Source organism: Stegodyphus dumicola, chromosome 1 (assembly GCF_044657685.1).
Source record: "Stegodyphus dumicola isolate Sdum_Otavi_A_Nest chromosome 1, ASM4465768v1".
Classification (NCBI taxonomy): domain Eukaryota; kingdom Metazoa; phylum Arthropoda; class Arachnida; order Araneae; family Eresidae; genus Stegodyphus; species Stegodyphus dumicola.
This window is the reverse complement of record NC_140768.1, coordinates 45,653,885-45,681,785: the sequence shown is the minus strand read 5'-3', so window position 1 is coordinate 45,681,785 and position 27,901 is coordinate 45,653,885. Positions and strand designations below refer to the sequence as shown.

The following is a 27,901-nucleotide window of genomic DNA, read 5'->3' as shown; positions in this document are numbered from 1 at the left end:
TCCATGAAAAGCAAATTTATTCTCTAATATTTCCATTAATTACAGTGTGAAACTAATTTCTTAAAAAGGTATTTTTTAGATTGAACTTTTTGTTTGTATTTAGTATAAGATGACATTTAAGGAAATAAAGCCTGAAGTTTCCTTTCTCAGACAACATGCATAAGTTTTCTACAGAGCCAGGGTTTACCTGTATAATCACTCTTATCAGAAAAACAAAGCTAAACTTATAAAAGATACAGGTACTATTCTGTTTAGAAGGCCGTAAAAAAATTGCAGCGAAAATGTATGCACAAAAGCACCAAATCTAGCAAACACGCCCATCTAACAGCTCGCCAAATCTAGTGTACGCACTGATTTCAGACTGCATAAGTTTATATAGTTCTATATTTCTTAAGACGCCATTGAAATACTAGTTTAATTTTTAAATCCTCTTTTGATATCCTATGTATTTAACAATTTGGGAATTGCCCATGATGAAAAATGTGCGATAGAATTTTGGGTAAAGTGCAGAATCACCCACTGCTTGACGTGTTTTTAAGAATTGCACATATTCGGTATCTATGTACACATCAACCTATTTTCACTTAGAAAGTATAAGAAAATTGACAAAAATCCAATTGTTTTTAACCCTTGTAAAAAGCGGCAAACAAATAAGTGGGCGATTCTGCACTTAACCGAGAATTTTTTCAAAGAAAAGGCATCATTCATTATAGAAAATTATGTTTGAACAACCAACAAGATGAAATTATGCTTTAGCGATAACTCGGTAGCGAAATAGCGATGCAGGCATCCATTCAGTTATGTTTAGCAATTTTTATATAAATTATAATAATGATCTGAAATAGTTATTTACTCTTATGCTTCCATTCAGTCATGTTTAGCCTTTTTTATATAAATTATAATAATAAAAATGTACTATATGAAATTAACTTTTCATCTAAATTAAAACATCAGTCTTAGATAGTTATTTACTTCCTTTCTTGCATTAGGGTTGCCACAATTATTTTTGGCAGCACTGGCATCAACAATAGTTTGGCAATTTTTGACGGTCCTCAAAACCAAATAGTACCCAGATACAACTAATTCAATCCATTTCACTATAAATCTTTGCTCAAATGTCTTCTACAGAATTCTATTTTAGGAGATCTTGTTAGAGAATTCACTGATTTCTTATATATTGCAGCATACGCTATCATAGTTTTTGCAGTTATTTATTGTTTCAGAAAGTGATTCATACAATCTGTAATACACATATTAAATTAATTAAACAATGAAGGTTTTTAAGTTCATATGCACCTACAATTTTACAAAAACTGTTAACATGAAAGACAACATTATACTTTAAAGTTACATCTTATTTTTATCTAGGGCGATTTGATAATCATCCATGGCCTCAACTTTGTATACTAATTCCAATTCCTCTTCATATACTGTAACTCTTTCTGGAGGTATAAAAGCTCCAGCAACGCATCTGCCTTCAACATTTAGGAAGTTAAATATAGAACAAGCTTGATCAGTAGGTAATACTTCAGTACTTATTTTATTTGCTTTCAAATATTCAAGAATGTCCCGACTTGGCTGCACTCTCTTGCTTCCAGTACCAATCACCAGAAGATCTAGTTTAGGTTCCAGCAAACAGAACAAAGTTAGAGATTCTGGTTTTAAATTTGTTGCATCTTCAACATTCCATTGCATAATAGACCTTGGAAACACAGCCACTGGTCCCATAACAAAGATACCTTGATTTAGACGGAATCCCATATTGCTGTAAGAATCAATCATAACTAAATGTTTATGTTCCTTGTTTAAAACTGTTACAGTAGTCTTACCATCACCTTCATAATTATCAAAATGACATCTTCCAATACTTAAGCTTCTTTGCATGAAAGGAGGTTGCACACAGTTTCTAGAAATTTTCTGTGATAGCTGGCAAATTCTTCTTAATAAGTACGCCATTCTAAAGTTAAAAAATGAAAGAATACAAGACCTACAGAATTTCAGTAAGGTTACTTAAAACACTGTTTTAAAAATTTAAATTTACAAGATGATATATTAATAATTTTGGAATACATATATCTAATATTCAAAGTAAAAAATGCAGTTAGGCAGAAATTAAAAATACTTCAAATTGTCTCGAGCAGTTGTGAAATCTTTAGTTCTAAGTTCTGCATAAATTCTAAAAACTTTTGCAAAATTCCTAAAATTAAATGAGAAAGAACAGAACATGATTTCTGCTATGGCATAAAAAAATGAAAAACAGGAAGGTTTTTGCCATTTTGACAAAATTTCACTTTATAATGCATAATTTATATTACTGAACTATTTATAATATGATTCTGATATAACATATCTTAATATTTAATTAGATATTCTAAAATTTACATTCTTTGACTAATTTCATTTTGCAAGCTTCTTACACTTTTATATACTATGGAAATCCTGAGTATGGAAAGAAAGCTTTTATTTATCCAAGTACTTTTAATTACAATAAAAAGTAAAATTAATAGTTAATGTATATAAATTTAGCAGTGTACTATGTATTCATATAAAACAAAATTAAATAAGAATGTTAATTGATTAAACTCAGCTTAAATCTTCATAAAATTTCTACATATAGATTACAAATAGTACAATAGATTAAGATAATTCAGATCCAATAAAATTTACTAAAAAACATCTCAATCACTAGCGGTTAAGGAATGGAATTTAAGTTCAGTACATAATTTTAATTTCATTAATTGAATAAATTTATTTCTACAAAAATTTTCATTAACAGAGGCTAAAAATTAAAAACTGCATGATTTGGAGACATACCAGGTAACAAAGAGATGTGATTAAAAAAATGGAAGAGTAGAGAGCTATGAAAATAATAGCAATCAATTCAGATTTTTGATAAGCGTAATCACAAAATATAATTAATTTTAGATTACTATTCTTCTTTAATTTAACCTTTCTTTTTGAAGTTTAATATTGAAGAAAAATTTGAAAATTTCGAATTTCTGAAGTTTAAATTTTAAAGAATTAAAAATCTAAATTAAAAGAAACCATTGCTATTTTTATCAATGGATTTTAAATTTTTGTATTAAAATTTTCCCGATAGTTACTGCTATTATTTTTTTGATAAAAATGCAAATTTGCATGATTATGTAAAAGCAAAATAATATAAATTTGGAAATTTTTTTTAAATGATTTAAACCTTTGTTAAAAAACACACCTTAAAATGCAACCTGCCTAACTTGATGCATATAACTGATCTCTCAACTCTCCACCAAAAAAGTCAACCAGGAAAACAGAGGCAATGATCCAGACTGAGAAAAATGCAGCAAACATTTAAATTTCCACTTAGGATAAGTTAAAAAAAATAATACTGTATGCATTGTCATTTCTTATCGCACATGAGAGTTTTTGTATGCTACTATTAAACATATGAAGCAGTCAACTATGTATATGTTAAATGATGATGTGACAATAGAGATGAGGGTGATGCTTTTTTAGTAACATGCCAACTCATGGCATTTCCACAGATAATCTTTATCCATGTATGATTCATTGAACAATAAACATAAAGAAATCCAAACATCAAGATGGATGCATATGCAAAGTTTGAAGCATAACATTTTATGCATTATAGCACTGCAATTGGAGGTAAAGAGAATCGGCATATTACATGTCCGAGAACAGCAAGGTTATATTGCTAATGTTTGATTAAGAATGATAAAATTCTTTTAGTTCTCCTCTTTACTGTCATCTTACAACTACTGACAGTGTCCAAATATGTTCAGCAATATTGAAGTCTGGCGAATACAGATGGTGTTCGTACATTTTTGTAATAATTTCGATTTTCTCCATGTATTTAAATATTAATTTTAAACTACAAATGTGACTGACATCAGTTTGAAATAAGGTTTAATTATTGCCTGCAGCATTAGAAATATTCTTTTCTTTAAAATGTCGCTGAAAAATAAACAATGGATCGAAGGCTATATTTTTTGCAGTGTCCGAAGAGAAGTATGTTTATTAATTATTAAAAAAAGATGTGAAAAGTGCAGTTTTAATGTTTCTACATGTAAAATAAGTGACATAATTTATATTAAAGGAAAGAAACATTAAAGTTTACATCTGACTAGGAAAAAGGCAAAAAATGCATACCCAACAAAGGTACATACAGCTCTTATTAAATCTAAAGTCCTATCTCATGTTTTAAAGGAACATCCAGCACCCCAAAGAGCTATTGCAAAATCTTTAAATATCTCTATAGGAACTGTGAACAAAATTATAAAATCTGATTTAAAGCTAATAATAAAAAAAAAAAAAAAAAAAAAAAAAAAAAAAAAAACACGATGTTCATGATGTTAATGCCGAAACATGTTATTCAGAGTAAGACTATGTGCAGATTACTGTATGAAAATTATTTGGCAGGTGAAAAATGGAAATATATAGTTACAATTGATGAGGCTTGGATATACTTATTTGATTACAATAGAAAAAGATTGATTTACTACCAAAAAAGAGAAGAAAAAGTCTATATGTTGGTTCAGAGAAAATGAGGAAAGTTTTTATGGTTATTACTGGAGTCTCTTATAACAGAAAATTTGAAGTAAGAAAGTAGAAAAAAATGTCAAAATTAATTCAAATTACTATGAGAAATATGTTTTAATACTTATTTTCAAAGAAGAAATTCTATCTCTTTATCCAAACAATCTTCACTGCGTTAAATTCCATCAGGATAAGGCTCCAAGCCACACCTCTTAAATCTACTGCTCCATGTTTTGTAAAAAATGAGAAATGAAACTGGAATCAAAGCTATTCCCTTTAAACACATTCCACCTAAGTCCCCTGATGTGTCTCCTATGGATTACTATGCATTTGAACTTTTAAAATAATCTCTTTATAAGTGTTCCAAAACACTGGATGGACTATGGAAGACTGAAGAAGGAGAGAAATAAAATCAACCTTGATGTTTTAAGAAAAAGACTTTTATCTTAGAAATGAAGATGTAATATGATAGTTAAACAAAAGAGCTATCAGACTGAACCTATTAGAAAATAAAATTCAAAGGTTTGTTTACATATAAATCTTTTCAAAATCATTACAAAAATTGCTGAAAGTAGATAGATCACATCTTGTGGGTAGTAGTATCAACTCCCAATATTTCAGTTATTCTTTTTTTTTTTTTTTTTCCTGAAGTTTAAGACTGATTAAAAACAGAAATTATTGACAGGTTGAATGAAATAAAGATATTGATAAAAATCAGCAGTTCCTAATAAAAAGTAAAACTGATATTAAATTTCCTAAAAAAAATAAAACAAACAAACAAACAAAAAACCACTGGATTATAGCTATTGATTCAGTGCCCTTTAAAAATGTTATACAACTTAGTAAAATAGATAAAAATCAATGGTTCCTAATAAAAAGTAAATCTGATATTAAATTTCCTATAAAAATAAAATAAACAAAAAAACCACTGGATTATAGCTATTGATTCAGTGCCTTTTAAAAATGTTATACAACTTAGTAAAATAGATATTGTTAATGCTGTTAAAAATTCAGAGAAATTACAAAATGTTACAATTGTTATGATTTTGACTACACTAAGAAATTTTACAGAAAACAACAATGCGTTAAGAGTATTAAAACTGGCCATTTAGTAAATAAATGATGTTTATGGTAACTGAATATAGGTTAATTGAAAATTTGGATCAAACATGGAATTAAACTGAAAAATAAATTAATTCTTGAAATAATACTGCTTTAATACCTATGAACTCATTTTTACTAGGCATGGATGTCCTATTAAAAAAAAAATAATAAAATCATTATGTAATCTCTTACTTCTATCTATCACAACATGCTTTTTCCACAAGAAGTGACTGTAACTTTTCAGAATTTTGCTCATACTGGCATTTCTTAGCTCTTTAAAACTTTGCATGTCCATGTCTATAGGTTACATGCAAAGGGGAAAAACAGACTCACAGTTGTATGAAATACATTTTTCTACGTCCATTAAAATCCTTTTTTCCTAATTTGAACTATTGAATCTTTACAAGAGCAAAATACAGAACTTGCCGATGCAATAAATTACACTGATAGAATGTCAACACTTTAAAAAAAGGCCATAGGCAAAATTTCAATTACTTCATTTGCTAAATTTAGTGCTGTTTTGACTAAACACAGTGGCTTCTAAACTGTATGGAACAGATACATCATTTTGAGAGAAGAAGCAGACTCATTTGAAACTGACGAAAAGTTAACAACAAGTAATGCAGATTTTTCAAATACACTCCAATAAGTGTAGTTAATGTTGAAAGAAGCTTCTCGATATAAAAACTAGTATACCATTAAAAGTTGAAAATTTAGGTCTGTGACATATCTGAAGAAATTTTACTTTCCCTCTCTCTTTAGAATTTCACTAGTTTAGATTGTAAGTTATGTACAAGCGAAATGGGTAATGTACAATTCACTGCGATATTCTAGCCTGTTATGAGTGCTTATTTTCAATGCAAAAAGCTCGAACTTGCAGGGAACTTGCTAACTATAGTAGTACTATAGCTTAACTATATGCTTGGTGTAAAGACACCATAATGCATATACTTTCTGCTGAACTGCATGGTTATGTCAACACTCTCCGATGACCAACTTCTTTTTAAACGGCCACAGAAATTTTTATTTCCCCAAGTTCTGTGTTCTTTTTTGCATGTAATACACTGCTTTGTGGCTTGCTTACTGCTTATTTGTTGCACTGTTTACTTTATCGCTTATGCTTTTGAATTTTTTAAATTATTATTATTATGGCATTTACTTGAAGAAAAAGTTATACAGCTGCGTTTTTGCTTTTAGCAAATGAAGAAAGTCAAGAAATACGAAATCGGGCTGCAACAGAGATTTTCAAGTTGAAGAGAAATGCATTTAGCGACGGAAGTTCGAATAAGAAAAATTGGGGAAAATGCCTACAAATAAAAGAATTTTTTTGGATCTTTTTTGTCTCCCTTTGTCAGATTTTCTTGGCATCATAGGCTGGACTGTTTTGGAAAACAATTAAGAGAAATGGGCAATACAGCAGAGGAAAAAGATTATACTGAGGAATAATTTGCAACACAATATCTGCTGAGTTCGATTTTTGAGCTGCTTTACAGTTAAATAGGCATGATGATTTCAAAACTGAAGTTAGTTTTCTTCTATCATGTCAAGTTTTTTTCTCCACACCTTTTGTGAACGTGACCACACTCTATGGCATCAAACATGGCTCATAGGAAGTACTAACATTTTCCTATTGGCTGACATAAACCCTCTGATTTGGTGCTGAGGGAATGACACCACAAGAGACTAGCAATAGGAGCATACATATCCAGCCTAGTTCAGTTACACCTGAGATACTGTAGTGAGATGTGGAGTATGAGTTCTTGTTTGTATACAGAGTTAGCATTATTTAGTTTTTGTTTATATATAAATTGAAACCTTTCTTCGTCTGTCTCTGCTAGTTCATGTCGCAAGTGTTTAAACAGCCCAGTTTCGTTTTGCTACATATAATGGCAGTTTTACTATTCTCAGTCGAAAGCTGAAGTGAAAACTGGTGGTCAAGATAAATCGTGACTTTTAAAAAGTGTGCAAGCAGTATGTCGAGAATTTAAGGATTTGGATAAAGGAAGCACATTCTGTTTTCCAACTGGCTTACCTATGATTTGGTGAGAGCTCAAACATCATTCAAGGGATTATTAGTTTTGTATAATGAAAACACCAGGACATAACAAGGGGGAAAATGTAAAATAGAGCATTCTAGTTTACCATCATCTATACGCCCAGTACCTCACTCAGCTGAACTCTCAGCGCCAGTTTTCAAAGAATTACCCTCTTTAGAAATACAAGAATATAATTCTGGTGAATACTGAATTGATGAAGATTTTGAAACTGAAGATGATTCCATTCATAATGGATTTAACTAGCATGAGTTAAATAAATTGGCACAAGATTTGGGATTATCCAAAAAAGCTCCAGACCTGTTAGTGTCAAGACTGCACGAGAATAACTTGCTGAAAAAAGAAGCTAAAGTATCCTACTTTTGACTTAAAAAAAGTGTGTTTCTGCAATACTTTGAAGTGATGATATATTTGTGTATTGCCATAACATATATGTTTTAAAAGAAGAGTTGGGAATTTCAGCCTATAATGCAACTCTATGATGAGCATTCATTGATAGCTCAAAGTACAGTTTGAAGTGTGGCCTCCTCAACAATGGAAATTCATTTGATGCAGTCCCAACAGGCCATTCAGTTTATTTCTGTAAAGAATATGAATACATAAAGAGAGTCACTGATTTGTTACAATATCACATGCACCAATGGATCATCTGTGTTATCATAAAATGGTCTGCTTCCACCTTGTCCAGCATTGCAGATATACCAAGTATCTCTGTTTTTTGTGTACATGGGACAGCAGAGGTTGTAAGAAGCATTGGGTGCAGTTACACTGGCCGTCAAGATTTGTCCTGAACTATGAAAGCAGTCGGAGGAGTGGATGCGAAGTAGACTCCATTCTTTTACAAATTCTGGAACGACGAGAAAAGCTTTGTATGAGGAGGCTGCCTTATGGGGTGATAAAGCGCTGCAATCAGTCCGAGCTGATACAATAGTATCAATGGTTAGTCTTTATTTTAAGGTACCCCTTGGATTATTGCCAAGTTGTTGTTTCATTTACGGTAACCTGAGTAGTTAAATGTTATGGAAGCCCTGTCATGATGTGGTTGGTTGTAATGTATGACTGTGGTGATTTTGACTGATGGGAAAATATTTGTAAGGGTTTACTTGGGTACGAATGTTGGTTAGGAAGTACGTTGATTATTCTTTGCTTTACATCGTAAAATGCCTGCTGATGGTACAATTAACCTGAAGTTTCTGTATACTTTGGAATGATTGGGAAAGAAAACATTGATTGACTTATGTGTAAATGAAGGTTTAAATGGCTTTGATCACCTCTTGGTAAATTATGTAGTGAGATTTAAGGATTTTGAAACTGGAGCTCATATCATTATGGAATATATAAGGGGTGTTTTAAAAAGGTGATGCTAGTTTAGATAATTTTAAATAGTTTTGGGATGCTGTTAAGGAATTCTGTGTGTCGCACATATTAAAGAAACAGAAATTTTTAAATAAGTCAATATTTCCTTTTTGTACTTCGTAGATTAGATAACATGTATTTCCATTTTTATGTTATTTCCTTGTTTGGTTTAAAATGCAGTTTATTGAGATTATATATTTTTTGTTTTAATTATGTTTTATTGCATTGTTTTGGACACCATTTTACTGGGAAGGGCATTGGACATAAGACAGGAATGGTACCAAAAAATCGCCAAGGGGTACCCTTTTTACCGTATCAGCTTTCATTAAGTTGGAAATCAATGAAAAAGAAAATTAAGATGGAGAATTTGAGAGACTAATGAAAGTGACTTTAACGGCCATTTGTTAAATTTATTTAATTCTGAAACTGATGAGTTGGATTTTGAAGATTTCGTGTAAATAATAATTATAAAATTCTGTTTGATTACCTAATTTATGTATTCTTTTTCATAATATGATAATTTATGGTGATAAACAAGGTTTGCCGAATTCGTGAAAGTAGACTATAGCAGTGGTTCCCAAACTGTGTGCTGCTCCAGGAAGCTGGGGCTTTTTCGACAGGGGTGCCACGAAATATTGTAAAAGCTAATCGAGCCAAGCTATTTAGCCTCACAAACACACACACACACACACACAAAAAAAAAAAAAAAAAAAAAGAAGAAAAAGAAGCTACAAATATCTGGATATTTTGTGTGGCTTGTTTTTACTTGACTGTGTATAAAGTCACCAGGGCAGAATATTCTTGCGAAGCAAGCTGGCAACACAGTGCATTCTTGATTGCACTGTATCTCATGAAAAATACCAAAAATAACCTGAGAGCACATACAAGGATAGAACAACATTTTCAGGGCTTATTCTGGAAAAAGAAATGGTAAAATTTTCTTTGTATTGCTGCTAAAGTTAGCTCATCATGTTTGATTTGGGTTTGTATGTACTGACTTTCAGAAATCAGTTTTCCCCAGGAGTTGAAATTCCACCATTTTCTTTCACGTTGCATTTCATGTGGTTTTTGCTTGTCACAGAAATGCCACTCAAATCAGCATTAATAGTAACCATTTCGTTACCTGATTTATTAGGAAAATGCTCCCACAGTTTGACAAAAGCATTCATAATGATAATCTTAGCGGAGCGGTATACAGTCAAAAGTCGTTAATTCGGACACCCATAATCCGGACCTCAAAGCTACAAACTTTCTGTGCATGCGTCGCGTTCACGCATGCGCACAGGCATTTAAGAGTGCGCGTAAGACCTTTATGGCTGCGAATATGTTTGTGCACATGCGCGTTTAATTTGTAACGGAGGTATAAGCTAAGCTAAAATTATCTAATTCAGTTAATGTTGCAGATTGCGTTGTTCGTTAATCTTCGAATTGGATCTGGCTTATTATTTTTTGCAGACTGTTAGAGCAATTTCATAAAAGTATGCTTGAACTTTCGATTATGTCAAATAGAATTTCCGACATATATTTACTAATATGTAATTTGTATCTACAAAGTGAAAGTATGTTTTGAAATCCGAAATCTGTTTATCAATTTCATGCCGCGGATTGGAAGTTGATCTGTCAGCACTATCCTTATCTTCAGGGCAGATGTTTTTATTTTATTTGGCTTATAATTCCTTACTAAGTGTAGTATTTTATCTCGATGTACTCCGTCTTTGATATGATTTAAATCAAGTTCCTCGTCATTATAATTCGCTTCCGATAGTGAAGAAAGTGACCCAGAGATTATTGAAAACGAAAACATTTCGATTGACAAATTAGTCGGTATTCTCAACACAGCAATTATAGGACTTGAACAGCGGAACTTTGTAACTAAACAAGAAATTATGTCTGTTTAATAGAATTAAAGAGAAAGTATTATCACATGAAACGAAGCAACTTACATTGAAAGAAATGTTTAATAAAGTAAACAAATAAATATTAAGCTTTTTCTTTTTGTAAATTTTGATACCCTTTAGATCATAATTGTTCTTTATTTTATAAATTACGGTTTCATATTTTTAATTTTGTAATTTCTGCATGCCATCTTACCAGATTTAAACTGATGATCTATAATCCGGAATCGCCGAAGTCCTGACGAGTCCGGATTAACGACTTTTGACTGTAGTGGTTTTTCGGCCTTATAAAGTTCTGAAACTATACACATTTGTCAAATGTGAAGTGGACGTCATAAAAGCTTTCTTCTCTTCTTACTCAGTGAATGACTGAGTTCTTTAATTGCTGTTCTCACCGAGGTTGGGGCTGCTGTGATTTTCAGTTTGGTCAATAATGCCAAAAAAGGGATCTCTTCCTATTGGTCATGATATTAGCAAATTTTTAAATAAAAAAGTGGATGCAATGTAATCTATCTATATTTCCTTCCATTTACTTTGCTAAACAATATTTATATTTCATAGCATAATTTTTACAATATGACATCTCTAAGCGGTAGAATTATATTCTGTGACAGAATTCTAATATATTCACTGTTCTCAACTTAGGCTGATCATTAATATAGACGGTGCACAGACCCTTCACGACAGATTTGAACTGTTCTGGAAAATCTTGCAGAAAGCATATAAGCAAGCGCTTTCGGCTAGATTCAGTCTTTTACACTTCTTAAGAGTAGTAAAAAAAGTTTTTAAGTCTAGTAAAATAAAACTTGGTGCTTCAAATAAATAAACAGTAATATAAATTACTTCATGTTGTATAGTTAGTGTTATATAACTTCTTGTTTGTTGTCTTTGATAAATAGTCTTTTGATTTTTTTCCTGATATATCTTTGGGCCGATTTCGGAGCAATAATAAACCAGTTATTGATTTTGGAGCAGTAATAAATAATAGTGCAGATAAAGTATACTTTCAACCAGTGGCATGACTGTCAAGAAACAAATATATCACAAATATGATGATGGTAACTTAGAGTTTAGTTTTACGTCAACAGAAATGAATGTTGAACAGAGTCCATAATGTATACTGTGTATGAAAGTTTCGGCAGTGGAGTGTATGCTTCCAAGATAACTGAAGTGCTATTTAAAATCTAATCTTCACAGCATGGCTGGTAAACCTCAATGATTTTTTGGCCAGAAAGTTAAAAGAACTAAAACTACAACAACTCAAAAAAAAAAAAAAAAAAAATACTGGATGAATAGTCAGGGTGGCTTGTGGAATTGCAAAATGTAAGAAGCCTCATAACATCACAGAACTTATTTTGCCGCTACTATAGATATGGTGAACATCATGGTTGATGAGCAAAGCTGCTTTTAAAAGTGTCTTTGCTCATTAACACAATTAGAGTATACAACATCCGGCAAAGGATATCAACGATCAATTAATTGAAAAAACTTAAAGGAGTGGAATTTGGATTATAGGTAGATGAGGCAGCGATAAGCTATGTATGGTTTATAGATGATAATAATATTAAAGAAGACTTTTGTAAAAATATTACTGCAAGAGAAAAGGCTGAGAACCTGTTCGAGATTCTTGACACATTCATATCTGAAAATAATTTGAATTGGCCTAAGTGCATTGGTGTCTGTACTCATGGAGCTCACTCTATGTCTGGCTGCTATGAAGGATTAATTATATGCACTTATTCTCATTGCACTTAAAGTAATTCGCCAAGTGCACTGTGAACCCATTGCATTATTCACAGAGATGCACTTATGTCACAGCATTTGAGTCCTGCACTGAATCAGGTGTTAAAATGAGCAGTGAATCTGGTAAATTTTATAAAATCTCATCCACTGAAAGCCACGTTTTTTTAAAAAACTGTGAGAGAATATGACAGCCAAACATTCATATTTGTTACTTCCTTGTACAAGGTAAAAAAAAGGAAGTATTGTAATAGCAAAAAATTTCAGGCATCATATTTCAATGAAAATATCCATTTTGACCACTATCGAATGCAATTTAACGATGTTTTTGAGTAACATCCGCATGTAAGAATGGAATAAAGGACTTCCCCCCAAAAAAAAAATTAAAAAACTGATTTAAAATGAATTCTGAAGAGATTTTTTTCGTGGCGTCTGTAGGTATGTACGTACGTACGTATCTTGCATAACTCAAAAACGACTTTATTTCTATTAAAAGAAATCTTTTTAATATGTATATTTACAACATATATGAAGGAACAAAAAACATTTTTTAAATTTATATGTCTGAATTAAATTATTACTCACTCTTAAAAAAAATGAGCAACTAACTAAATACTACAATGCATTCTTCGAAAGGATTATACTGAGAGTAACTAGTCTGTTTATTTAGTATACCACACATTTTTCAATTACGCTAAGAAATTTAACATTATTAACTTAAAGAGAATAAAGTATGGAATTTATTCACATGCATGTATATAGTTGTAAAAATATTACCTCTAAAAATTAATTCAGATTTTATAAATAAAATTTCAGGAGTCTTGAAGTCAAATGAATCATTTAACTTATTACAATATGATCCTTGGAGCCTGTAAAAATAAAAAGAGAACATGAAAATTATAAAAAAAAAATAAAATATTAATACATAATCTGATTAAAGTTGCATTCTTATTAATCAAAATAATATGTATTTTTTAAAGTAAAAATATAAATTTATTAGCTCTCACATACATTACCTGGCCAAAAGTATCTAGAGACCCCCTAAAGAAGTGAATCTGGCAGGTGACCTGATATGATGCATAACCAAAAGCTATAAAAGTACTGGTAATAGTTTGTCAGGTCATATTTATGAGATTGTGAGATGATGAGTAAGTTAAAGGAGCTCAGTGACTTTCCTCGTGGCAGAATAGTTAAGATTCCACCCTTGTGGGAAATCAGTTCGTGAAATTTTGGATATTCTACAAAAGCCCAAATCCATTGTGAGTGATGTAACTGTGAAATGGAAATGCTGAGGCAGTGAAACTGCAAAAAAATGAAGTGGCAGGCTGAAAAAATTAGTGAAAGCAGCTGTAGAACTCTGATAAGGGCAGTGAAAACAAAATTGCAAGTTCTCAGTTGAAATAATTCAGGAGTTCAAAAATTCCTCAGGCGTTAGAAGTAGGACTGTTCATTTAGAGTTAAAAAATCTGGGATTCCATACTTGTGCAGTCATTCATAAGTTGAACATTACTTCCCGGAATGTGAAGTGTCGATTGCAATACTGCAAAGCTCATCTTCACTGGACTACAAACATGTGGAAAAATGTTCTTTGGAGTAACGAATCTTGCTTTATAATCTGGCAGTCCAAAGGACACATCTGGTTTACAAACTGGTTGGTTCTTGCCTGACAAACGTTTTTTAAGTGACTGTATTTGTGATGACTTGTAAAGTTTAGTAGTGGCAGCATCACGGTGTGGGTTTTTCAAGTTTAGTAGTGGCAGCATCATGGTGTGGACTGTAAAGCTTAGTAGTGGCAGCATCATGGTGTGGGCACACAGTTAGTACAGTACAAAGTTCGAAATCGGGAGTGATCAAAAATCCGGACCTCAAAGCCATAAACATTTTTTTTTAATTAATGCTTTACGCATGCGCATTTGATTTTTTTTTCCATAATAAAACGTGGAGATTTTCACTTAAAAATTTTGATTCGGTACAACTCTAATATATGCCCTAATTTCACCAAATGTGGCGATATGTGTTCTGCGCTGGTTTTGGGCGCGATTGCGTGTTCTATGGCAACCCTGTTGACGTTGAAAAATCTTTCGCTGGAGCTCATTGGTTCGCCTCTGTGTCTAAGAAGATGGGAGGGAAAGATAAAATGGTAGTTGTTGAATTGAAGTTCGGCAAAAGGAAATATGATTGTGGCTATCCTGTTGAGGGGTAGTGGGTATTTGGAACTGTGGAAAGAAGGTCTGGGAGATTATTTTTAATGGCAGTGCATGATAGAAGTAGGGATTTGCAATTTTATTTATTTGTGAACCATAGTATAAATTTTCTGGATAGTGTGTCTGGCTGTCATGTAAATACGATAGTGATTATGTGGCGGCATGTTAAAGGCGGTATGAAATTTATATTTCTGCTATTCGAAAACGCATTAATTCATGGTAAGTGCATTTTATTTTATCCTTGTTCTTATTTTGTAGAATGTTATGTTCATTGGTTCTTTAGTATGAATTTCTGTCGTTATTGTTGTTTTTTTAAATTTTTTGAAATTTATTTTAGTTTATTTTGTTGTTTAGTGTCTAGACTGTACAATTCGTAGATGTTTTTTAAAGTTGAAACAGAACGCTGTGTACATGGTATTATTTGAAATTTATTGTTGTTATGTTATTTTATTAAAGCGAGGAGTGCGTAGATCGTAGATTTCTTCCTTGCCTAAATTGTGCAATTCGTAGAATTTTTTTAAAGTTTAAACAGGATGCTGTGTACATGGTATTCTTTGAAATTTATTGTTGTTATGTTAATTTAAAGCGAGGTCTGCGTAGTTTGTAGATTCGTTCGTTGCCTACATTGTGCAATTCGTAGATGTTTTTTTAAGTTAAAACATGTCGCTGTGTACATGGATTCTTGTCAAATATTTTTGGTTAGAAACTTTACGTTTTTGCATACCTGCCAACCTCTAAAGATAAAAATTCAGAAGATTTCTCCCCCAAATTCAGAAGAACACGAAGAAATAATATCATGCTTTGATATTAAAAAAATAACAATTTATACAAATAGAAAAAAGAAAATTGTACTTACTAGTAAATCTCAATTAAGTAGTAACTAAAAAATTTATTAGGAAACATAAAACAAGAACTTAATGCTACACAAAAAAATTATTGCAATGAATTTAGAGTGCATTTTTTGGCTTTAGCCAAAAATTCTTTGGAAAATTTCCTGTCATAACAATTAGTTTCCTCATAACATTTAGCAATTAAAATGATTTCTAGCGTTTTTGGTGAAATTGAAGAACGAAACATAGTTTTGTTTTTCTTCACGACACTGAAGACTCTCTTGCACTCAGCATTACTGTGTGGAAGTATGAGAATAGCACATAAAACTCTTGCTAGTCTATCATATTTTGGTGTTCCATCAGCTCGTTTTATTCTTTTTAAGGTACCAACGAGGACATCAAGTCTATCTTCTCCAGAACTGGCAAAGTCTTCAAACTGTGTAAACAAACATTCTGCCAAAAATTACATCGGCATCCGAATTCGTAGCCGAATTTGAAAAAAAATCAACCACTTTCTTTGACGTTGTCAAAGCCGAAGCATTGACTTCATGCTTTTTAGACTTAACATGCTTCACAATGTCGCTTCTTCCACCGTGACTTATTATGAAGTCAAACACGCACACGTTGCAAAATGCATAGTTATTTCCTTTGAAGGATTCTTTAATTGTTGGAAATTCGGCTTTGTAGGCAGGCCGAAAATATTGAGAATACGGTTTTTTTGAACTCATTTCGTAATAACGACGCATTAAGAAAATTTATAGCACGTGCAAACACACACACACACAAAAAAAAAAAAAAAAAAAGAATGCGTCTATCCACGTTGAAAAAACAACCTGGCGCCCACAAAGAAAAGAGTGGGAGAAACAAGTTCAGCACATTGGATTGGCTGGTTAAGTGGCGAGTTGGGAGAAACCGCAGGTTACTGGATTCAAGTAGTCGGTAGTTGGTGGTAAAACACGATGCAATTGGCGAAAAATTCTAAAATTTCAACAAAAATCACTAAAAACACTTGAAAAAGGAAAAAAATCGTAAAAAATGGATTACGATCGTAAAATCGTAAAAACAAACGCATTTTCGTAAAAATTACGTAAAATTCGTAAAAGTTGGCAGGTATGTTTTTGATATCTAAATTTTTTGTTTTTGTTTCGGATTTTTAGCTAAATTGTGTGTTCAAAACGTAGTTTTTTCCATGTGCGAAAACCGCGTTTTTGGAGACATTTTAGGCTAAAAGTTCAAAATGTAGACAAAAAATTTAGATAGTAATATGGCAGCGTGAAGTTTCTCGCCAAAAATATTTGGCGACTTGAGGGCGCATATCAGAGTAGTTCCTTTGATTCTTAATTTCATTTAGGCACTAAATAAAATACCTCGTTATGGAAAAACAATCATGTAAGCATAAATTTGCGAGATCAATAATTTGTCTTCGTAGCTGAGTATCTACTTGGCATACATCTCAAACCGAAACATTCACTTATTTTATATCCCTGACGCCAACCTGGCAAATCATTATTTATTATATTCTGCTTTCATCACTGCATGTTTATCAATACATGGCAGCTTCAGTAATAACTCATGCTGTGATGTCTAAACTTTTTTTACATTAGAAATTGAATAACAAGAGTATGGCAACCTTTTATGCTAACATTACACTTGGCGATGATTATAGATTTTTAAATGCTCTAAGAAATGTTGACGAGGAAAAATTCAACAAAAATTAGGGTCCCTTAGTTCTTGTGATTGGAAACTTGAACAATAAGATGTATGTGGACATTCTGGACAATACTGCTCTCCCAACTCTATGGCAGTATTTCATGAAAGATCCATTTCTCTTCCAGATGGATAACTTCTCCATTCACACACTGAGACATGTGCAGCCATAGTCTGATAATGCACAGAAACTGGGATGGCCTTCTCAGAGTTCCGATCTAAATCCCACAGAACTCTTTTCGGATGAATTATAAAGCCGATTACATAGCCAGGCAAATTGACCAACCTCTCCAACAGCACTCACTCCAGCTGTGATGGATGCCTGAAAGTTTATTCACATGTCACATATCCAAAACTGAGGAAAAGTCCTTCCAGACCTGTGCAGCTATCATCGATGTAAAGAGGAGACCACCATCATATTAATATGTGCCTTAGGACTTTCTGAGTCCGCATACTTTTGGCCAGATAGTGTATAACGCCTATGTGTTAGGACTATTTTATAAGGCCATATATGTTGCTAATTCACAGAGTTGTAATACATATACCAAAAAGAGTAAATTTTTACAATTTAGAGGTGGTTAATTTTTTAGAATTTACTGACTCACTGTATACACACATGAACAATTTTAGGCATTATAAAATAAAAACATATAATGAGTACTTAATGTAATCTGCCTCAATCAACTGCTTACACTCATATGATTTTTAAGCAAGTACAACATATATACACTTCAGCTAATACAATTCAAGATCTGGAGCTGGTGGGACTTCAGATTTTAGATCATCAGTTTAAATCTAAGAAAATGACAAGTAGACACATACAGGTAGAAAAAGGCATGACATCAGAATTTCACCACTGGTCGTACAGGAATAATCCCACCACACTAGCTGTGCAGTTATGCATAGATTTTGAGGGGAAAAGCCTCAAGGGCCTGCTTCGGTCTATCGTTTTTGGGGGCACACAGTTAGTACAGTACAAAGTCCGAAATCCGGACCTCAAAGCCATAAACATTTTTTTTTTTTTTTTTTTTTATTAATGCTTTACGCATGCGCATTTGATTTTTTTTTCCATAATAAAACATGTGAAGATTTTCACTTAAAAATTTTGATTCTTAATTTCATTTAGGCACTAAATAAAATACCTCGTTATGGAAAAACAATCATGTAAGCATAAATTTGCGAGATTAATAATTTGTCTTCGTAGCTGAGTATCTACTTGGCATACATCTCAAACCGAAACATTCACTTATTTTGTATCCCTGACACCAACCTGGCAAATCATTATTTATTATATTCTGCTTTCATCACACTGCATGTTTATCAATACATGGCAGCTTCAGTAATAACTCATGCTGTGATGTCTAAACTTTTTTTTACATTAGAAATTGAATAACAAGAGTATGACAACCTTTTATGCTAACATTACGCTTGGCGATGATTATAGATTTTTAAATGCTCTAAGAAATGTTGACGAGGAAAAATTCAACAAAAATTTCTTATCATATGCTAAAAATAGATTTTGTTAATGAAACTCATAGGCCAAAAGACTACATTTAGTGCTATTTTATATACCTTTCAAAAATAATTATTCAACCTGATCTATGAATGAATTTACCCTAAATTAATGAAAGCTATGGGTATGCATTTTACTACATATTTCCTATATTTTTGTACAGAAAACACATTTGTATTTTATAGAAGGTAAAAATATACAGTGCAATTTATATATATAACCTGTGATTAAATTGGACTTAAAATCATTCACTAAACATGCTAAATGCTTGTGAATATGAAAAGCCTCAAGAAAATCCAATTCACCAACGGAAGAAGCCTTTTGCATAATTTTTGCAGATCCAAAGTCAAATTTATGATTACATTTCCAACTATGATACGCTACTGAAGACTTGTTGATTTCGCCTTTTCGGACATTTTTTGTTAAACATTGCCAAACAATGTTTAACAAATACCACACCTAATAGTGGTATATATTTCTTCTCAATAGTGGTATATAATTTTTCGCTATTTCAAAGTTTGGAATTTCATTCGCACATTTTAAGTTTCATTCATTCAACAAATTTCATTTATTTGTGAAAAACACTTTCCTAAATAAAGGCTGTAAATTAAAAACTGGGAGACAGAGATGTGACTAAAAGCTTTCCAGTAAAACTGGTAGGTTGCAAGTGCGAGTAGTTGGTACTTGGAGTTGGTAGCTAAGCAAGTGCATATTAAATTTCACATATTAAACTAAAATTTAAATGTATGCATGTAATACAAAATTAAATTACTTATGTAATATTAAATTTAAATTTCTACATTTGGATACCTTCTCACAGCTGAAGCGACACCGAAAGAAAATTTAAGACTATTTGATGAAAACCATCAAATTTTTGGTTGCAACTTTTTTTGAAATGAGAAAATGTATTACACATTGGGGTAAAGTACAGAATCGCTCACTTAATTGGCGCATTGTGTTTGGCGCTTTTTACGAGATTGATAAGTGTGCCAAATACGGTATCCAAGTCGATTTTGCCATTCTGGAAGGCAAATTTCAGAGCATTTTCGCTCATGTGCAATATGTATTTTAAATTGAGAAATTCTTTTGAGCGTGAAATTCGGAGCATTTTTGCGCATGCTCAGTATGTATTTTAAAATTTAGAATTTCTGATTGGTGTAGACGATAATAGATGGTAGAGGAGCAGTTATTTTAAACAATAATTCGAGAACATTTTGAGAATTCATTTCTTTTCGTTCATCGGCTGAGCGAAGTAGATTACTCCTTTTCAGGTAAGTGAAAGTATTTTAATTTTTCAGTGTTTTGTAACGATTTTAAGTATTTGAAACTTACTATGGTTTGGAAATGATTTTTAGTTTTTAAAATTATGTTTTTGTAAGGACTGGATTTTCATATTTAAAAATTTTTTGGAAGTGAAAGATTAATTTTTCAGGGTTTTGTAATAATTTTATGTTCTTTAAACTTACTACGTTTTTGAAATGATTTTAGTTTTTAAAGTTATTAGGTTCTCTTGAAGGGATTTCCAGTTTTAAAAATTTCCTACTTATTTGTTTGGTGTTTTTTTACAAGAATAAGAAGAATTGAATGCTTGTCAATTTTCTTTGACTTTTAAAGTAAAAATAGGTCGATGTGTACTTGGATAAAGTCAAGAGAGTGGGCAATGCTATTTTTGTGCAATTCTGGGATTTTTTTAAAATTGAAAATAGGTCGATGTATACATGGATAAAGTCAAGGGAGTGCACAATGCCATTTTTGTGCAATTCAGGGATTTTTTTTAAGTGAAAATAGGTTGATGTGTACATGGATAAAGTCAAGGGAGAGTGCAATGCTATTTTTGTGCAATTCTGGGATTTTTTTAAAGTGAAAATAGGTTGATGTGTACATGGATACCGAGTTTGTTCAATTCTTAAAAACGCGTCAAGCAGTGGGTGATTCTGCACTTTCCCCAATTTTTTTATAGGTGAATGTATTTTAATTCTTCAGGGTTTTGTAACGATTTTAAGTTTTTGAAGCTTACTATGTTTTCTTAACCATGTTTGTATTTTAAAATTATTATGTTGTTTTTAAAAGATTTACAGTTTTCAAAATTTTGCTTTAACTTTTATTTTGTATTTATTTTACCTGTTCGCCATTGTAAATGTCGTGCCTTGCCTAGCATCTTCTGGAGGGGTTGCAAATCCAGGAGATAAGATGCGAGAGCATAGCCAACTTATAGATTTGGAAAAATGTGCCAAGCAGTGGGCGATTCTGCACTTTCCCCACATATTGCACCTGTGCAATTTCTTACTCCTAAAGATTTCATTTTTAAATCATGGAAATTTATAAAATTTCACACAATAATTGGTAAACTGGATTAAACTCTTTGGTGGGTTTAGATTGTGGACTGCAAGGCATACAATAAAAAAATAATGCATTATACTACTATATACATTGCAATACAAAAAGTTCTTATAAAAAATGTCTTTGCCTCTATTTTTATGTAAATTACTATAAAAATTATAATTGCAAATTATAGTTATGTTTACATTTTAAAGACACTATAAGAGTTTATAACTCTCTTAAATTTCTTATGCCAACTTACCGCAGACAGATCATATCACCAACCAACAGATTATAAGAGATTTTGCAGTTTAATTATAAAACTTGTTTGCAGAAGTTTGCACTTAATTACAGTATTTGACGGCATATAAGAAGGCCACACACAAGGAAAAAATGTTTCATTAGTCCGCAATCTCGCGCGGTACCACAAATAACTTAAACTGTGGTTTCTTTTAGTTCTCATGTTTCGTAAAAGCCAAATAAACAATCATTGAATGCAATTACCAAACATATTTTTATTAAGGAAAATTAACAAATGGCAAGCTATTTTGAACATGATATGTAAATTTCAATAATGAATAAATGGCAAGTAATCAAACATAATACAAAATAAAGCAAAAACAACAACAACAACAAAAAAAAAAAAAAAAAAAAAAAAACACACAGATTCAAGGAAAACGTTGCCTATCACGAAATTAGACTTTAATCACTTTCAAAACCATAAAAATCCTTTTCACTATCATCGAAAACGAGTATATTGTCATCACTACTGTTTCCGTCATCGCTAGTATCACCTTCTTTGAATAATTCGTCGTCTTCTGTTCCGTCAAGAGCATTACTGATTCCACATTTCTTAAAGGACTTAACAATTACTTCAGCCTTTATGTCCTCCCAAGATCTTTTTACCACTCCCATACTTGTGAAATAGACAACCGCTTCATTCTGCCTGAGGGTGTGATGTGGCTCTCTCTATCCACTTGTTCCATTGTTCTCGCACTTTTTTCTTAATTGCCTTATTCACCGATACATCTAAAGGCTACAATTGGCTAGTCAGTCCACCAGGAATGACAGCTACCTGAGTTTTTAATTCTCTTGCTTTATTCTTTATGGTTTCAGTTCTATGGGTGCTAAACTGATCCAAAACCAAAAGAGAGGGTTTTCTTAAGAGTCCACCAGGTCGCCTCACCCATACATTCTGTAACCACAGTTTCATTCCAGCTTCGTCCATCCAGCCTTTTGGATGAACATGAACAATTACACCCGTTGGAAGTTTTTCTTCTAGATGAGTTTTTCTTTTGAATATGAAAAACGGCGGTAGTTTTGTGCCGTCAGCACAACATGTTAGAACTACCGTATATCGGGTTTTTTCATGACCTGTGGTTTTTATGGTTATTGATTTAGACACTTTAATACTCACAGTCTTGTTGGATGGTAATCAAATGTGAGTGGAATTTCATTCACATTTCCTATTTGACCGAGCTCAAAAAAGAAGTTTTCTTGCATACATTTATAACAAACCTATGAAACGCTAATATTTTTTCTTCATAATCTGCTGGCATTTTCTGTGCAATAGTTGTTTTTGTGCGCATTGATAAGCCTTGCCTTTTCATGAACCTGTAGCACCAGCCCTCAGACCCTAAAAAGTTCTGATTCCCATGTTTTTCTGCAAATCCTTTGGCCTCATTGATTATCATTTTAGTTGAAACACTTATCCCAGATTTCCTCTTATCTATCACCCACATTTTTACGGCAGTTTCGAGTTCAAGCCAAGATGGAGCTGGGCATCGAAGGTTACATTTTTGCTTTTTAGCAGTTTTCAGTTGATCTTCTTGCAGTCGCCAAGTACATGTCATTTTTTCGGTAGGTGGTGGACCGAAATGCCTTGCTGCTGCTGTTTCCATGCACTTTGGCGTAGTTTAACACTCCTAGTTTATACTGAATTGTATAGCTTAATCTCTTGTTTCCTGTAATGATATTTTCCAAGGTATTTTTTTTTTAAACAAATAGTTTTAAGCACCGATACCGACACGCTTATACAGAGTAGTACCAATACCGATATGTTTACATAGAGTAGCACCGATGCCGACACGTTTATACAGAGTAGCATCGATACAGACACGTGTGTCGGCTGAGTCAAAGAAAGTCTATGTAAAGAAGGAAAGGCTCCATAGACGTAATGTGACCGTCGAACCTGTTCGAACTTCGACATCAGCTTCGAGCTTTGGCACTTTTTGGCGACAGATATTTCATGCATGCACAAAATAATTATGGCAGATGTAGAAAAAGTTATATGTGTCTAGACCTTTATCCGGGGTAAAAATAGCATTCAGTATTGAAAGTTAACCTGTGTCCTTCACGTATAAGATGCAGGTAACTATTTTGAGACCAAATTTAGGAAAAAAAAGTGCATCTTATATGCTGTCAAATACGCTAATCAACTTATTTGCAGATGTAGTATCTATGTATCCATTAATATTTTTGAACCTCTGCCCTGTTCATTAAAGGACACTGCTGGAAAACAATTGAAAAGTAGTATCACAGCACCTGTGGACTATGGCAAGCCACTAATGCAATAACAAAATCCTGAATTTTCTGACAGAGAAGAGATAACTTCCTGCATTCTTATCACTACAACAATAGGAACAATTAAGTAAAAAATGCATAATTTTTTTTGAGATTTTATCATATTGTGATTGATATATATTGGTTACTGAATATAAAATTCAGAGGATGCACGATTAAAATTTTTTAAAATAAAGAAATATCATTTCAACTCTAAATTCAATTTTTTTGTTTTGTTTTGTTTTCGCAAATATTTGTCCACACTTGGATTCCTTTATCAGTTAGAAACACATCACAACTGCAAGTATTAGGTGCTCTTAGGCTGTCTTTAATCATGATAGATCTGAATGATTAAGAATTTAATAAGATGTTTAATTTTTCTAAAATGATAAAAGCCTATCATGACACTTTTATAGTTAAATAAAATTAAAAATAATAATAATAAAACAATCTCATGAAATCAGTTTTGTAACATACTTTTCAAAAACCACAATTAACTTCAAAAGCTTTACTAGCTGCAATTTTTTTCCTGGTTTCCTAAGACTTCTGACAACCTTGGTTGAGAGCAATGCATATTATCATACCTATAAAAGATAAGATGAATTATTATAGTGTTTACATAAAACAGAAAAAACAGGTATTTATGGTATGAATTTGGCTAATATCAAGTTTGAAGTTTTATTTCGGAGGAAAATGTTTAACAACAGCCCTTAGAATGGTTAGTATGGCATCAAACATATCATCATCATCATCACTTGAGGCTTTTTTTCCTCTCCTTATAAACTCTGTAAAATAAGATTCAAGGTAATAGCAATATATTCCTTGATGTTTTTTATTTTACCATTCTCCCTTTTCCCAGATGAGTACTAGATTCTGTGCGTGCATGCCAGTTTAAGAATCAATGAAATTGTATCTGTGGTTGATTTGGCAATGAATATAACCAGAAAGTTCTACTTCTTCCATCTTATATCCCTTCAGAAATTTGAAAAAACTGTCAATTTAATTTTTTTAAAAAATTTTATTTATCATTACCATAGGACTACCATTGGGAACCACGACAAGAAATTCTTGTTTCATGATAAGTGTCTCACATATGGGAAGGGAGTATTCTTTCAGCATTATTTTTATGTCTCCTGAACATGCTTTCATCACCTCCACAATACAACACCTACTACTCCCATCATTTAAAGGACATATATCTCCCATAGATAATTATTCCACTCAGCAACCATTTTATCTGTCATTCAAAATTGCTTTTGGTAGAAATAGATTGGTATTAATTTGTCACACCAAGAATAAATGAAACGTAAAGCTGTTGCATATGTCCCAAGGCTTCCTTCGAGCCAGTTTTTTACATGCACTCTGATACTTTTAATATAGGATTATGCTCTTCTGATGAGAAAGCAAAGATTAAGATGGTATTTAAGGTGTGTGCGAAATATCTTTGAAACTACCAAATGTTACCATCAATCTAAATAAATCACAATATAAATGAAAGAGCATATTAACAAACACACAAAAATTTTTACATTGGACAAAGGGTATATGCATTGCAATGCATCAAAAATAGTGAAATTTTGGCCACGTCAAAGCTCTGTGCACATGCGCGACTGCGTATGAGTGGCAAGGTCATTTGGTACACAGTCACTGTGTTTTATTTTACTTCATCAAGTGGCAAAGTCATCTGATATACAGTCAGTATATTTGGGCAAAAATAATTAATAATAAATAATAGTGTCAAAAACATCAAAAATTTGGTGACTTCAAAGCTACATGCACTGCTGTATTTTATTTTATTTTATTTCACCAAAAATAATAATGAATTTCATCAAGGTGCTCGAGGCAAAGAGCAGCAGAACAAAATAAATGATATCACAATGTGTAACAAAAGAAGAACAAAAGGAATGTTTGCAAAAAGGATGTAATAGATGATACAATGTGAAAACTAAATAAAAGTCATTGACACTCTGTAAAATACTTTGTTGTGGAGAAATGAGCATCAGCTTCATGTAATAAAATAAAACCTGTCAATTTGCAATTGCCACTTGTGGATACTTTTAGTGAAAATATTTAAGATGCCAGCAGTTATATTCCTAGTAAATGTTAAATATATAAATGATCTGCCAAGTGGTATTTGAATAGTTACTTGGCACCATACTGAGATTAAAATGTTTCATAAAATCAAATGCCTTTTATTTTGTCTGATGTCTACATTAAAATCTCCCATCATAATAATAGGAACATCTGTAACTACAATAAACTCTTCATCGATCAATAAAGAGAAATTATATATCTTATTTCTCACATCATCGACCAATTTTACCTAGGGTTATTTCGAATGAATAAATGTAAAAAAATGAAAATTAAAGGTAATCTTCTGTTATTGGGACTGGATTCAGAAACATATGTATGTATGCATGTATGGATGGGTGGATGTGCTCATGCATGCATGTATATATATGTACAAACATATGTATGTGTATTATTACATATATACATTTCTGAAACGATTAAAGGTCATTTATCTTTCTAGGGCTTATCAGCAATTAATTTCTAGCATGTGGTTAATATGAAAATACTGAAAGATGAGTTTCTTTTGCTATCCATTGTTGCATCAACATACATTAATAAATACTAAGCACAAAACCATATACATTTAAAAAGGTCTTTTACACCTATGGCAATTATAATTATTTAATTAACTCATTTAGCATAAGCTTTTAAGATATACAGAAGCCGCCACTTATTAAAATCACTTCCGTTCAATCATATCCAATTTATTTAGAGTTTATACAGTGGATTTGTACATTATAAATCATGATAGCCATTTTAAACTTTGGAGTAAAGTGGTACCTGGCAACTAATTCAATAATTAACCCTAAAATAATAATAAAAATTTAATGCTAAAAATTAAAGTACTTTTGAAATTTTGAAATTCACTTTTTTAATAGTTATACAGTAGTATTCTGGATTTCATTGAACTGCTAGTTTTTATGATCAGCACTTCACAGTTAAAAAATTTTTCTTAGAATTTACTGTGCGTTTCCAGACTCAATTGATGCTGGGATGTTTCTCTGAACGACTTTCGCTGTCAGTTTCTGCAGTCAATATTTACAGTCTTTATCTCAATATTGTTATGAACTGACATATATTCTATAAACGATTCTTCATAACTTATCTTAACTGATGTCTGGAACATCACCTATAATTTGCAATTCCTCTAACGCTTCTTCTACATAAAAGCCACATTTTAAAAACAATTTTTAATTAATAGTAAGACTATAACATGCATGGCATAGTAATAGTAAGACTATAACATGCATGGCCTCTAGCAGAGATATCGACATACTTATCTCTTTCATTTTCAAAAAGTCCAGTTTTTTTCGTAATTTTTTTTTGCATACCTTTAAGATAATGACAATTGAAAGCTTCTATAATACCTTGATCTAAAGGCTCAATGTTAGAAGTTGTGTTTACACAAGAGACACTAATGTTGGATGGATTACAAAATGGACTCTGTTGAATGAAGTATGGAGAGCTTAGGTGGGTATTTTAAGTAGAATATTTCGATACTAAAGAATCGGTCTTTTGCCAATCTGAGTATTATAAGCGGCGGAGATGAGTTTAATAAACGGCGGCTTTTTTTATTGAGTAGTATGTATTTGTTTTGATTCCTGAAAATTTGAACGTAATAAGCGGCTGAGTTTATTAACCAGTGAGTTTAAAAAGCGGAAGGTACTGCACTATTTCATGAAATACAAAGCAATAAAAATTTAAAAGAGACGAGTTGATAATAATTAGTTCTTTGAAAATACGGAATGTCCCATAGAACAGCCACTTATAATAAAAATTATCTACAACACATGCAAAATATGGGTACAAATTAATTCTCTTAATACAGCTAAATATTACAATAAAACGAGTTTATTACTTCCCCGTTTACCTAGTGACACCAGCGAATTCGACGCAATATAAACCTATATTAACCACTGCGACCTAAACCACGGCCATGAAAAACGTAAATAAGTTAGCTTCACTTCATCTCTACTTATTTGCCAGTGTTTGGATAAAGCATTTATTT

The 27,901-nt window shown here is 32.0% G+C and overlaps 1 protein-coding gene across 4 annotated transcripts; it reads right to left on the bottom strand.

Moving 5' to 3' along the window:
- On the bottom strand, nt 1-27,879 carry LOC118188236 (NADH dehydrogenase [ubiquinone] 1 alpha subcomplex assembly factor 3). Of its 4 annotated transcripts, XM_035358648.2 has the most exons (5): nt 27,752-27,879; nt 24,298-24,404; nt 13,463-13,554; nt 2,123-2,197; nt 1-1,957 (listed from the first exon to the last, which is right to left on the bottom strand). In XM_035358648.2, the coding sequence occupies exon 5, from the start codon at nt 1,954-1,956 to the stop codon at nt 1,348-1,350; it is 609 nt and encodes a 202-aa protein (XP_035214539.1). In that variant the 5' UTR covers nt 1,957; nt 2,123-2,197; nt 13,463-13,554; nt 24,298-24,404; nt 27,752-27,879; the 3' UTR covers nt 1-1,347. The 4 variants fall into 4 exon arrangements, with proteins under 4 accessions (XP_035214539.1, XP_035214544.1, XP_035214525.1 ...); XM_035358653.2 differs by lacking the exon at nt 2,123-2,197 and having other exon boundaries at nt 1-1,987; XM_035358634.2 differs by lacking the exon at nt 2,123-2,197.
- Nucleotides 27,880-27,901: the final 22 nt, after the last annotated feature.